This window comes from Gymnoscopelus microlampas (genome assembly GCF_963454915.1).
Source record: "Gymnoscopelus microlampas genome assembly, chromosome: 13".
In the NCBI taxonomy this organism is placed as follows: domain Eukaryota; kingdom Metazoa; phylum Chordata; class Actinopteri; order Myctophiformes; family Myctophidae; genus Gymnoscopelus; species Gymnoscopelus microlampas.
The window spans coordinates 4993484-5008977 of NC_139950.1; the positions used below are offsets into that span (position 1 = coordinate 4993484).

At 40.6% G+C, this 15494-nt stretch overlaps 2 protein-coding genes across 2 annotated transcripts in view; one reads left to right on the forward strand and one right to left on the reverse strand.

Moving 5' to 3' along the window:
• Positions 1 to 15494, forward strand: part of LOC311058176 (uncharacterized protein) — a gene marked incomplete at its 3' end in the record, with an annotated part of 66746 nt that overhangs the window by 23725 nt on the left and 27527 nt on the right. The gene's annotated exons all lie outside the window — the stretch shown is intronic.
• LOC311058285 (NACHT, LRR and PYD domains-containing protein 1b allele 3-like) lies at positions 4442 to 12842 on the reverse strand. Its single transcript, XM_084075688.1, has 5 exons — positions 12740 to 12842; positions 5793 to 5853; positions 5283 to 5525; positions 4868 to 4973; positions 4442 to 4692 (listed from the first exon to the last, which is right to left on the reverse strand). Exons 2-5 carry the CDS (start codon positions 5821 to 5823, stop codon positions 4617 to 4619), a joined length of 456 nt encoding a protein of 151 aa, XP_083931814.1. The 5' UTR covers positions 5824 to 5853; positions 12740 to 12842; the 3' UTR covers positions 4442 to 4616.

Here is a 15494-nt window from a genome sequence, read left to right on the forward strand (position 1 = left end):
TTTAGAGCTTTATTGTGATGGTTGTATGGGGGCGGGGACGCCGCCGCCGCCGCCGAGGGGGGGGGGGGGGGGGGGGGGGCGGGGGGTTAAACACTGTGTGTGCCACTGGTGTGCAACTAACATAAAACAACCTAAAAACAACTCATAACACACACACACACACACACACACACACACACACACACACACACACACACACACACACACACACACACACACACACACACACACACACACACACACACACACACAGTAAAAGTCTGGAATAAAAAATCTACTCGAGTAAAAGTACAAAAATATCACAACGCGTCGCGATGCGACGCGTTGTGATCGAGCTTGTAGATCGGCTATTTTCAAATAGCCTGTGTAATATAGGGCTAAAGTGGTTAATGTATGTTTCATAATGTAATAATTTATATCTGCAAAGTAACTAGTAACTAAAGTTCTCAAATAATTGTAGTGGAGTAAAAAGAACAAATTTGCCTCTGAGATGTAGTGTAGTAAAAGTACTGAAAATTTAAAATACTCCAGTAGAGTAAAAAATACCTCAAAATTGTACTTAAGTACAGTACTTGAGTAAATGTACTTAGTTACTTTACACCACTGTATACTTGTGAGGACATCAACATTTAAGGTTGGTTATATTTTTCCCATTCTTTTTAACCACAACCCTAAAGCTGAAAATAGCTGATCTACAAGCTCAGTGACCGCAACGCATCACACTATAACTCCAAACCTAATCTCTAAATGACTAATCCTAACTGCAAATGATCCTGATGATGATGATACTTTACTTTTGTACTTTTACTCAAGTATAATGTTGAATACAGGCTTTTTCTGTTAATTTAACAGTACAAATGCACCCTTACTGGTCCATTTGGTTACATTTGTACTGTTAGAAAGGCTCCCATCATATAAGTTGATTATTATTTTGATTGTTATGTTCCAACTTAAGAGTAATATGCATCTGCCCACCTAAAGTGCCCGATGCATTCTGGGGCGTTTTCATTCATTCAGCACTGTAAACATACTACAGTGATTATAGTAAGTTCATTATCTAGTTCAATAATGTCTGCAGTTGTCATCTACCATGATTATTTGAGTGACTGACGTTTTTGTATGTTTATTAGGGCTCCTGTGCTGGTTTGAGTGACAGCTATTGATTGTATCATTCTTTCATGTTGATTCCCCACATTGTGTGCTTAAACTTTCCTTTACGTTTATATAACATGTAATGTAATGTAAGAGAGTGTATGTGGGTCTGGTGTGCACGTTTATATGTTTAAGCACTTTACAGCACGTCAGGTCTGGGAAATGTTCACTATTGTAGATCAGTGATATTATGCATATCTGACCATATCTCATAACTGTGCACTGTAAATGCATACTAGGCCTATAAACTATCTTAGGATAGTATCATGTATGATATGACATGTGATATATTGGAGGCTTATGAATGGGTTTTGTATTCATTATTGTTATTTGTGTGTTTATTGCAGAACCATATTCAAATAAGTTGCACTCAGTGCTTGTACCATCCTTCATTCTGCAAACCCATGCCTGTATCACCCTGTGCCTACAACACCAGTAAAGCTGTCAAACCTACCCATCAAATCTCCTTGTCAATGTGTCCTGACCGACGCCCCGGGGGCGAATGAAACTTACCCTACAGACTCAGTTCCTATTATACAGTCCTTTCTAAACCCTCTCCAACGTGTACACTCTCAGAGTTACAAGTCTATACATTAACACTGAGGATGTTACTGTGTAGTGATGTAATTATGTTTTCACAAACATTGTTTTTACAATCGTACTTTTTTTAATCAATAGTAAAAATCGCAACGTGTTGTGAGCTTGTAGATCTGCTATTTTCACTGTTGTTTTATAGTTTAGTGCTGAAGTGGTCAGTGGTGTTAAGTAACGAAGTACATCTACTCAAGTAGGCTACTGTATTTACAATTTTTTGTTAATTTTACTTCACATGACTACTGTGTTTCCTCTACTCCACTACATCTCAGAGGCAAATATTGTGCTTTTTACTCCACTACAATTATATGAAAACATAAGTTACAAGATTGTAGATTTAGATTATCAATACATAACACACTTTAACCACTTAAGCCCTATTACTTACAATCTTGAATTACTTTTACTTTACATGACTACTGTATTTCCTCTATTCCACTACAGTACACCTCAGAGACAAATATTGTACTTTTTACTCCACTGCAATTATTTGAAAACTTTGTAGCTTTAGATTACTATAATAAATATTATTAATACCCAAGATACTTGAACCACAAACCCTTTTTTATATACTGATATTCGAAAATAGGTGATATACAAGCTCACAACGCATCAAATTGTGAGCTTGTAGATCTACTATTTTCAGTGTGTGACACTGGTGTTCAACTAAGTATAAATCAGGCATAACTCCCCTCCACAACCACACCAAATATCACAGTCAGAGGACTGACTGGCATCAATGACAGTGTCACACAAAAATATGAAATGTTCCTGTCCAAAATGTGGACAGTTTTGAACATTCAGAAACTTAGTGAATGTCAAAGGATGACCAGGTCATGAGCACATCTGAGACAAGTCACATCTAGACCTGGGTACATTCTGGACAACTTGCTTCTGGATAAATGAAGCTTTTGTAGCACTTTACGCTGGGTGTGCAACAGTTAATAGAGCTAATTGATTTCAAAAGTAGTGAAAATAGCAGATCTACAAGCTGATGACACATTGTGAGCTTGTAGATCTGCTACGTGTTTAAAAAAAATTCAGCAGTACATAAGTATATAGTGAAAATAGCTGCTCTACAAACTCACACTGCGTCAGGTTTTACTGCAATGTGAACTTGTGGATTGGCTATTTGTATGTGTTATTATTTCTGCATGACACCATTGTACAGCAAAGAATAACATTTGGCTTCAGTGGTTAATCAGACTAATCTACCTATTTTTTCACATCAATTAGTAAATATATGAAAAAATAAGAAGTAAAAAGCACTTTTGATTATTCAACTAATTGAAAACGTAATCACTAAGCAAATAATCGGCACTTACAGTATTCAAACTGTAACAGACCAAGTCTGATGAATAATTTCACTGTTGACTGACAAGTTGTATCTGCTGTCACCATTCCCTGTTCCTCATCCCACCTTACTTTCACCTGCTGTAGAGCAGTGCTTCCCAGATATTTTTGGGGGTCCCCAGATGATTAGCTTAATATTTAATGTAACATACAGTATAAGTGTATACAGGGTACCTTCATATTTGAAAGTGACAATTTAAGGACTTTTCAATACCTCTAAAATGTAATAATAATAAAACCATTACTTTGTCAAAAGTAACCAACAAACTATACTATAATGGTCAAATATTGGCCAAATTGTCAAATATCACCTACGAAAATATCTGATCTCAGAGCTTGTAGATCGTCTATGTTCACAATATTTTTCTGTGGAACCGAGTCGAACTAAATGTAATGCCTCAACTGGGAACCCTTGCTCTAGAGAACAGTTCCTCATCCAACCTTCCTGTCACCTGCTATGAATAAGAGGAGGATTCTCTGTGAATAGTTTCATACAGGATAAAGACCACACCTTATAATGGTCCATTTCCTGGTGGAAGAAGTATGCAGAGCTTGTGAGCTTGTAGATCAGCTATAAAGATAGAATAGGGCTAAAGGGATAGTTCACCCCCAAAATGAACAAAATCAAATCTATAGTATACACATCCCTGTTTAGTCCTACACCTGACTTTATCACCAACATTCTATTACGTTGGAAGAATCAAACACTGCAGGTTCAGGTTGTCAACTTTTTTCATCGAACCTTGTGATCAGTTTAAATTTATATTAATGAATTCATACCAAGCCGCCAAATTGTTGTCCAACCTCACCCCAACACGTCATATTTTGTTGCTTGATCAGGAGCCACTCAGATTCACTCAGATTTTGATTATTATTACAAAAGATCAGATCTACAGCAGATCTATAAGCTCACAATGTGTCGCATCGCGACACATTGTGAGCTTGTAGATCGGCTATTTTCAATAGATTTTTTATACATTTTGAACTTGTGAAAAAGGACATTCTGCACAATGAGTACTTTTACTTTTGGTACTTTAAGATTTTAATGCCGATACTTTTGTACTTTTAGTCAAGTACATTTTGAATACGGAACTTCTACTTACAATGTATCTACATTACAGTATTGATACTTTTACTTTGGTAGTACTTCTTCCACCACTATATTTACACATTACATTTTTTACATTTTAGTTTTTATGTTTTTGATGAATGATATACATGACTAACTTGTCTCGATGTATTTTGCTGTTCCTGTAAAACTCATAATTGCAAAAGAACAGTGGTATAGGCAATATGGTCACATAATAAGAGCTCTAAAGGCTACAGCTGTGTCAGTGGTGGCGGGGCTGGGGGGGGGGGGGGTATGGACCATTTACAGGGGATTCTTGTGAATGAAAACACATTACACTTATAGTGATTATCATCTTCATTAACAGTAGGAAGTGAATGAGTGAATGTCACATGCTGCTGTGTATATGAGCTGTTCATCTACATAGCTGGATGTGTGATCATACATTTTAATGAATGAAACATAATTCACACTTACACTTCATCAGACCTGGTTGCAGCCTGCACTCGCCACCATGTCTGTAACTGGGGGTAGAGGAGATACAAAGTCAATGTTTGCATATTCCATTCAATATTAGAAACAATAATTGATCATGATTTTTCAGGATGAAACATTAAACAATATTGTACAGAATCACCATATGATTTCCTTACTCAACTAGAACACATTTACAGTGAGTGATAGCAGTTCTCTCCATACCTCAGAGTCTCCAGTGGTAGAGCAGAGAGGCGATTTACGCCGTCTCCTAGGTGATTGTAGTTTAAATCCAACACTTTGAGATGGGAGTTGGATCTCAGAGCCGAGACTTAACAGAGGAAATACTTCTTGTGAGGTTGTTTTTCTTAACAATACATTGTATTAAATAATTGTCTATATTTGTACAGTAGCATATAATGCATGTTGTTAATACATATATACAATATATACCATCCATGCGTGTTGTTAATACATATATACATGTGCTGGCCATTTTGTATTACAATTTAAGTCATACCTGTTCTGAAAGAAAATGTAATAAATAAATATATACATGAATGAATGCATGCATGCATGCTAGCATACATACTGTAGTATACATGTATACACAAAAATATATTAGTACATCTGATCTTACCAAGCCTCTTCAACAGGTGGGGTTGGTGTTGTTTAAGGGCTTCGTAAAATGCTTCACTGATGGCTGTTCCACCTGGAGTTAACACCTCGGTGTACAGTATCCTCATTTGTTCCTGTCTTTTCTTCTCAGTGTGAATCTTCGTATAGAGCTCAGGATGGACCATGGTTCCTAGACTGTCTACAATAGGCATGACTGGGGACACATCTTGAATCAACTGTGCCCTGTTCTGGATCACAAAATGTGCTGTTTGCAAGGGGAAAAGAGAGTAGTTGAGATACTGTATGCATCACAGAAACGTATGTCAAAATAGCAATGAAAAATAAACGTCTCCGCATCTCTACATCCCCACATACTGTAAATAGTAGTGGAACAACTGGTACATTTGTAGTTTTAGAATAAGATATTGAAGCTGTACACTTCAGTGTCCACCCTATCAAGCAAAGATAGGACCAGCTAACAACCTACTCACTGGACTGAACTGTAGCCTACAAAAGAAAAGAAAAAGCTCACCTTTTTCTGCATCCGTTTTTATTACATCCATTTTTTATGAAGTTGAGCCGTCATCAGCATCCTGTTGTACACAGTCATGTTATTTTAATCATTTTATGCCTGTGCGCTATTTAACAACATTATGTATTGCATGGTATTGGCTACAGTAGTGGTTTTCAACCTGAAACTCACCACCTGAGATGTTCTTGGCTATTGTTAGATTGTACTTTGCAATAATCGTCACTTTGTATCAAAACAATGCTTCAGTATTCTCTCAATACAACATTTCAGTGGGCCTTGTTTAAGCCCAATTTATACCTCAGGATAAATGTAGTGTGTGAGGATAATAAGCCTAGAGGAAGTCTGTGGAGAGACACGCAATGTACGGTGCACACAGGCCAGTTAGTTAGGAATCATGGATGAGGGAACACATTTTACAAACGGCCCCCCATTCCACACCCTCAGGGCAAATGACCAAAAGTGCACCCCTCAAAATACATGATAAAACTCCTGTATTGCTCTCAGCTATTTAAATCCAGTACGCTGTTAACAACAGTGTTGGGTAACGTTACTTTTAAAAGTAACTTGTTACGTTACAGGATTACTGCAATTACAGGTTTACCTTCTGAGAAAAGTAACTTGTTAGATTATTTTTTTTACCCCTTTGCGAGGAAATTTGATAAAAATAAAATAAAGAGTGCAACTGCAGAACCACATTGGAAACAAGTGTTTAATTACGCTTTAATGTGTTATCCTGGGTTTAAGTTATATTATGAAGGATTTTACTTGTATATCTTTTACCAAATCAAGTCAAATAAAAAGCAAGCCTACTGTGACCACCAGTGTTGTGGAGGTGGAGCTGTGCTGGGCTTCACCAAGGCTAGTTGTTTTGACGTTCTCCTTTCACCAATAAATCCAAAATAGTGTGAATACTTCCATGACCATACTAACGGAAAACCTCTGTCTTCTCTCAATCTCTGCCATGACGCACAGGTGCGACAAATGAATGTAATAAAAGCAAGACCAGCCGTTAGCCGTGTGTCACACCAGAAGTGGTGACCCGTTGAATAGAATGATTATGCAATCACCACAGACCGCTGGCCAGGTCACCGATTTCTGTGTAACATCCGTCCAAGTCTCTGCTGACAGAGACAAGCTTGTTCATTGATCAGGAAACAGCGCAAATGCGTTTGATGGATTTTCCTTTTCCTTTGTGGCAACAAATATAGGTTTTAAATGTAACAAAGTAACGTTCATTTGGAAAAGTTACATAAGTAATCGAGTACTCTAATTGAAAAACTAACAGAAAGTATTCCGTTACAGTAACATTGTTACTTTAACGTGTTACTTTAATGTGTTACTTGTAACGACGTAACTTGTAACGCCATTACCCTCAACACTGGTTAACACCAACATTTCACATTTTCCATCTAGGTTGCAGAGAAGAAAATATGGATATGCTGAAAGAATTTCAGCTCTCTAGGACCTATAGTAAAAACTGAAATGAGTTGTGGATGTTTTGACTGCAATATTGATACAAATGTGAGTTTAGGCTTTTTGCCAATCTTGGTCAAACTTTATACAATAAATTGAATATGGCCATAGTACATGTGGAAACATTTGCACTCATGTGAGCTGCTAATTATGAGATAATTGTGTTGTGAATGTGGGAGCCAAGTTTGAATCACTTATTACTAAAGGCTTTATTCTATGATTTAGTATTATGGTTTAACAGTTTGTGTATATTGAAGTGTATGATTATTAAATAAGTTAAGTTAGAAAGTTAATAATAATTTGTTAAAATTCATTTTCATGTTTAATTCATGGTGATGTGCTTTAAGTTAAAAACAATGATGTTACTGTAGCTTTAAGAGAGCTTAGGTTGTGTAACTGAGAATTTACTAAAATAAATACTAACACCTGATTGTTTTAGGGCAGTGCAGATTCAGGTGATGCTCACAAGGTCAGAGCGACATGTTTTTTCTAGTTTAATAACTTTTTACATCGGAGTCCTGTGAAGTTTTTCTGCGCAATGGAATATACACGAGTAAAGAAAAGTGGCCGCTGACCTTCAACCACTCACGTTCATCAAAAAACCTTGCTCCACTCGGATAAATGGACATTCTTTAAGGATTGGAAATGGAGGTTATGTAGCTAACCCCGGTTATGTGAGCAAATTGGATCACTCCAATATGATTTATCCCTCCGCACGACAGGGGCATCCGAGGCAGACTTACAGAGTAGTCCTGTGTAGTGCTGCGGCTGGGGGCGGTGCTACTGCGCCAGCATAAAATCCCCAAGCGGCACTACTTTCGACCTCATGTCCCTTTCGAGGCGCCATAGATCTCCGCAAAAGATTGGAGTGATCCAATTCACTCAGATAACCGTGGTTACCTACATAACCTTCATTATGTAGCGCTATATTGGATCACTCCAATATGATATCACAGCAGCAGATGAATAGGTGATCTATGTAAGAGAACAAGGAAGCTCAAGACTCACCTAGAAGAAGGGGACGAGCTTCAAACAGTCATTGCAGTAGCGAGTTGTCGTCCGTCTCCAGAGGATCGTCCAGTTGGCCGAGGCACAAATATCAGGGGAACAGGGGGAACCCCTCTGAGCTGTGCCCAAGAGCTAGCCACACCCCTGGTGGAGTGTGCCACCACAGAGGAAGGCAAAGGCCAGCCAGGCAACTGGTAAGCGTTCGTGATGGTGTCAGCAAGCCAATGTGAGAGTCTCTGTTTAGAAAGTGTCTGACTCAGAACTCGCTCATCCTCATAGAAGACGAAAAGCTGATCAGTCTTTCTTATCGCTTATGCGCGTGTGATATAAGTGTCCAAGGCCCTAACAGGGCACAATGCACTGGGGGCACCACTCATCCCCCCTTCACTCAAGGGAGAGGTGTAGGCCGACAGGTGAAAGGGTCAGTTCACATACTCGGAGGACAGAACCTTCGGCAGAAAAGAGGAGTTAGGTCGGAGGGTGACACTAATCTTTTTGTGGCACCAGTCGTGCTGCCAGCCAAGGGAATCCTGCAAGGGCTCTGCAGACTGAAGCTAGGCTCGGATGACCTGATACCTGATGAGTAAGCTCTTGAGTGGTCTGCATGGAAAACAGAGCTTCACCAGGTGGACATCAGAGTCCCAAGGAGTTACAAGCCTGCAGACTTTGGTGATGCAGTATTCAGTCAGCTTCACAACTTTGCTGACGCGAGCGAAGAAGGTTACGTGACAGTTAGCTACATGCTACTGAACTACGCGCTACAGCCTCAGAACATGGTTTTTGCCGTGGGGAAGGCCAGAGTGGCTCCACTCAAGCCCATGACGATCCCACCCATGGAGCTCACTGCAGCTACCATGGCTGCTCGTATGGACAAGATGTTGAGATCGGAACTGCAGCTGAAACTCGAGGAGTCTGTGTCCTGGACAGACAGCAAAACCATGTTGAAATGTATAAGAAACTAGAGGTCCGGGCGCCCGTCCTAGCCGCGCACAGGGCTCTAGCGAGGGCTCGCTTATTTTGGGGTTCCAAAATTGTGGGATAAAAAATTTCCCCAAAAAAGTGTAAAAAAAAGGCATTAAAAAAAAAAAGAAAAAAAATACATGGGGGACCCCCTGGGAGTCTTGGGACACAGACCTGTCTGCTTGTCAACCCCGACGTGGCAACCCAGATGCCGACTCGTGTGTTGTTGTTGTGGGGAGATTACAAAAGCGGCTGCGTGGTGTTGGTTGTCTTTGGGATGTACATGGCACGTGAATGACGGACAAATTACCGTGAGTGTGGTGTGATAGAGACATGACTAAAGTGAAAGCAACGGCGTGGTTTGAAGCGAAGTGTCGCGTGTGTTGTTGTTGTGGGGAGATTTCAATAGTGGCTGTGTCGTGTTGGTTTCGGTTTCGCTCGGCGGTGCTCACACTAAAGGGAACAAAATGGTGTACCCGTAATGTTGTCAGTTTGTGCTGTTCGCAATTAATTATGCTCCGAGGAGGCAAATGTGTGGTGAGCAATGAAAAGTAGCCTACGGCACCTGTCAATTAATCGCGCACGTTGTGGCTTGTGTGGTTAGTGACAGTGTTATGTTGTGGTTGTGTTAATGGAAGGGAAACAATGATAACGGAAGTGAATGAGTGAGTGATGACGGAAGACGGGGCTTATCTGCAATGTATTATAGGATAGAACAAGCAGATTCCGCACTTTTGTTGCAAACCAAGTGAGACCATCTTGAAGATCTCTAAATCATGTCAGTGGAGATATGTTAATACTTCACTGAATCCTGCAGACTAGGCGTCAAGGGGACTCAAGGCAGATACATTAATCAAAACCCACGCTTTGTTACAGAGGCAGAAGAATGGAAGAATGGTCCAAGAACTTAGACAACCCTGGGGACCTAACCACGGAGGACCCAGAAGTAAGGAATGCCGTGGTCAGTGCTACTGCATTACAGATCAAGTAGATGCTGTGCTGGAGTTCCTGCAGTACTTCTCTTCCTGGATTCACCATAGGATAGCAGTTGCTTGGATGCTTAAGATCAAGAGCATTCTAATGAGCCTCGGGCGTAAAATGAAAGAGTCGAATGCTACTTTCTCTCCGCTTGAGGTAGACAGGGAGATGAAGAGCTTCATGGCAAGTCTCTTGAGAGAAGACTCTTGTAAGCTCACACTGGAGAATCTTACAGAAGCAGAGCAGGAGATCCTTCGCTACTGTAAAAAGAAAAACATTCGACAAAGAAATGAGGTGAAGGAGTAAAGAGAAGCAGTAGCCTTTTCAGGTTCAATCAAGTCCTCCAAGAGGGCATCCTCAGAGTAGGAGGAAGACTCAGCAGGGCAGCCATGCCTGAGGAGTCAAAGCAGCCAGCAATCTTGGACAAGAATCTTCATGTCGCAAATCTGATCCTCGGGGAGATCCATGAGAACTTGGGCCACAGTGGTCGCGATCATGTGATCTCCAAGTTGCAATCAAAGTAATGGATCCCTGATGCAAATTCGGCTATAAGGAAAATCCTTTCCAAGTGCCATGTTTGCCGACGCTCACATGGAGCTTCAGGACAACAACAGATGGCTGACCTTCCTAGAGACAGAGTCCTGGCAGACAAGCCTCCATTCACCAACACTAGAGTGGACTACTTAGGCCCATTCGAGGTAAAACGCTGTGCAATACACTTAGAGAGAGCGTCTTCACAGGATACCGACTCCTTTATACATGCAGCTGAGTGAGATTAAGAGAGCCGTTGAAGAGTGGAATAGTTTCAAGATCGAGCACACCCTACATCAGAATGCCATCCAGTGGATGTCTAATCATCCCACTGGCTCCCACCACGGAGGATTCTGAGAGAGACTGATCAGGTATGTAAGGAAGATCCTCAGCACCACTTTTAAGCTTCAGACCCTTGACGAGGAGGGTCTACACACCCTGCTATGTGAGGCAGAGGCCATCATCAACAGTCGGCCTATAACCAAGATGTCTGGCAATCCAAATGATGGGGAAGCACTTACGCCGAATCACCTCTTGCTCCTCAAGACCAAGCGGCCTCTACCACCAGGTGTGTTAGATAGACAGGATCTGTATGCATGCAGGAGCTGGAAACAGATCCAGCATATGACAGACATAATTATTCTGGAAGCGATGGACAAGAGAATATCTTACAGCCGCAAGAGCGCCACAAGTGTTCCCATCCATCTCGCAACTTTGCCACTGGAGACGTTGTGTTGATCGTCTACGACTCAGCACCACGCAACACCTGGGTCATGAGAAGGATCATCCGGACAATCCCAGACAAGTTTGGGCTGGTATGTCAGGTCTGTATCAAGACCAAAACCAATACGCTCGACCGGCCCATCACAAAGATTTTCCTCCTCCAAAAAGCTGAATGAGGCAGTGCTTTCTTACCTCTGTCAAGGTCTTAGGTGCAGCCAATTCTTGGCTCCCAGCGTAAGTATAGGTAAACGGTAAATCAAGCAACAGAGAAAGAATACTTTGGCTCCATGTGTTATATTTTTGTAATTGTCTCCAGAGTATAATTAAGGGGCCGGTATGTGGGAGCCAAGTTTGAATATATTTTTTATTAATAACGGCTTTATTTTATGATTTTGTATTTTGGTTCAACAGTTCATGTATATTGAAGGGTATGATTGTTATATAAGTTAAAGGGCTAGACCACTGGTAGAGGTTTGGGTTGTGTAGTTACCTTGCCATGATGTAACTCCAAAGGTGGGAAAATTTTAAAAGAATTGCTCCAGTGATTAGAAATTGATAATTCAAAATATGCTCCTCATTGACTTACATTGTACGCTGAAACAGCTGTCAAAGTCACTCTTTTACAATGCGTACGTCAGACAATATAGAACATCACCAAACTCAGTACTATTCTTTTTTTAAATAAACATTTTAACTTCCTGTTGATTTTAATATTTGAAGAAGGTTTTCTTCCTAATAAACATGGCAAAATCAACAGGAAGTTAATCTTTTAATTTAAAAGAAAACAGTACTGGGTTTGGTGATGCTCTATATTGTCTGAATCAACTTTGTTTGCGTTCATTTATGTGCTAAAAGAGTGACTTTGAGAGCTGTTTCAGCATACAATCTAAGTCAATGAGGACATCACGGCACACATCCCAAACCTCTACCAAAGTGGTCTTTCCCTTTAAGAGAGCTTATGTTGTGTAACTTAGAATTTAATTAAAAAATACTAACACCTGAGTGTTTTAGGGCAGTGCAGATTCAGCTGATGCTCAAGACAAGGTCAGAGCGACACGCTTTTTTGACTGGATAGTATAATTTTGAGTTTAAGAACTTGTTTTAAAACACTTCTGAAATAGGGAATAAATTTTTTGGAATAAATATTTTGTGTTCTTTTTACATCGGAGTCCTGTGAAGTTTTTCTGCTCAAGGGAATATACACAAGTAAAGAAAAGGTGCCGCTGAGCTTCAACCACTCACAGTGAATAAAGAAGACAATACAGTATATGTACCTGTGCCTGTGGAGCTGATGCTGATGCTGAAGTTGACGGGTCCTCCATTCTGGGCTTTACAAATGACATGGACTGGAGGAACAGCAGGTAGCACAGAACCTGCACGATAAAATGATCACTGTTCAGTTCACTGAGTGTTAAAAAGAAAATCCATTCAATGTTAAAAAACTCATAGAAAGAGAAAACTAAATGCCATTGTGGTGTCCCACATCGAGAGACTATGAGAGACATTCACCAAAGAGGGCTTCAGCCTTTAAAAGTGGGGGTTAATGTGAATAGTAACTTCCGGTTCCGGATTATTGTTGTTATATTGTTGCTGACCGCAGTGAATGCATGTGCTTTAAGTGGAGATAAGTAAACTACAGTACCTCGACTCACCTACAGTACGTCTCCTGTCTCGCTGTTTCATTACTCCACACCATAAAGTTTTACATGGCTAATTCAAATTACTGCGTTTCGTAAAGCATAACAGGCTGTAAAAGAACTTATCGGCTGACAAAAATTACAACATCTTTACAACAGACTTTAAACAATGAATGGACACAGTGATTTGAATTCAGCTAAACAGCATTTCTTTTTAAATGGAAGCTGATTGTTCATGAAATAAATCACAATCATTTCAATATGCACGTGTGTCAGCAATGTCACTGGAAATAAGAATACAGAATCTGAGCTGCTTTTAAACATAATATTCAGTCGAATTCATCTTTCTTTTTTGTTTATCTTTTTTTGTGTTGGGATGGAATTTGTCATGTACTACAAACTCCATCTTGACAAGTTTAAGTCCCTCCTGACTGGCCTCCCAGCATGCTCACTGAAGCGCCTCCATATGCTTCAGAATGGCGCAGCATGCCTGGTCTTTCACCAGCCAAAATTATCACGTTTCCCCCTTTCCCACTCGCTCCATTGGCTTCCAGTTGCTGCCTGCACAGAGTACAACTGATGTTGGCCTACAAAGCGACTAAAGGCATGGCACCCCATGCCTTCAGAGCCTGACCCAACCCTATAATCCATCCCACTCATTTAGATCAGCTTGTACAACAGAAGAATGTTGTACAAGTCTTACCTAAAACACCCGGGACAACGCCCCACACGTCCTAGACTATTCTCCATTACCTAAAACACTCTGGACAACACTCCTGCACGTCCTAGACTATTCTCCATCCTGACTCCCAAACTTTGTTATAAACTCCCCACTGCAGTCAGAACTGCTTACTCACTCCCAATCTTCTGCCACACTCTGAAGACTCCCCCCTTCAGACTCCACCTCACCTCCTAGCACTTCACTCTCCCTATACCTCTCCTTGACACCTTTTCTTTCGATGAATGCAAGCGATTGACCAAGATATGGTTTCTTTGCAGACATATCTTGGTCTTTAAAACTATTGTTCCTTTTAGATTTGTATTCTTAGATTTTCTTATTTTTTTTTACCACAAATGTACAGAACTAGAGGTCCGGCCGCGCACGGGGCTCTAGCGAGGGCGCGCTGATTTTGGGGTACCAAAATCGTGGGATAAAAATGTCCCCCCAAAAAGTTAAAAAAATATATATATATTAAAAAATATATATACATGGGGGACCCCCTGGGGAAACATCCGTGAAACATCGCGGACCCCTTCGGCTGTTTTTTTTTTTTTTTCATGAAGGTGGTTGCTTGTTTCTGGCGCACATCTGGCAACACTGACCTGCTGCTTGTCTTTTCCAAACGTGGCAACTCATACTGCCGGTCGGTGGCGGTGCTCACGCTAAAGGGAACAAAATGGTGTACTGTGATGTTGTCCGGCTCGCGGTGTTTCGGTGTCGCTCGGTGGTGGTCGGCGGTGACGCTGATGGCCGACCGTAATGTTGTGAGTTTGTGCTGGCCGCAATTAATTATACTCCGAGGGGGCAGATGTGTGGTGAGCTATGAAAAGTAGTGTGTCATAATGTGTCATAATCTTCTCTACAGGTCACATACTGTATTATTACAAGTGGCACATAAGGCAGTTCTAAAGTTAAACCTTAGAACTTAATTTAATACAACTATAATAAAGCACTATCACACATATACAGTGACTGTAGGTGAATGAACTACCGTATCATAAAACACTATTACACATATACAGTGACTGTAGGTGAATGAACTATAATAAAACACCATTACACATATACAGTGACTGAAGGTGAATGAACTATAATAAAACACTATCACAAATATACAGTGACTGTAGGTGAATGAAATATAATAAAACACTATCACACATATACAGTGACTGTAGGTGAGTGAACTATAATAAAACATTTACAAACAAAACCTTTATTTGTATATAATAGCAGCATTATGCCTATTATGCCTATAATAGCAGCATTATGCCTATCTAACTCCCAAACACAACAACAGAGTGAATGGCGCTTCCGGGTTCGTTCTACCCCAAGCATGCTCAGATTGCGCATTCTGCTCTGTGATGGCGTCGCGCGGAAACCCGTCTATTGAAACTCTATACTGGAATCTATAGACCAAATATTTGCTTACTAACATTGAGACTGGATGCACAGGTGATTGTTTCACGCAATCAATTCCCAACATGTTGTTTCGGGTACGCTGGTTTCAGCACACCCCAACCCCCTCTTGTGTGTTGGCTAGTGAGGCACGTCCTAGCAAGAACTGACAGAATGGGTTTCATTGCGCGCATACTGGTTGCGCGCATACTGGTTCTTATCAGTGTGACGTCGTCTGTTAAGGGGTCTATACTGCATTTTCTACATCCATTGTGT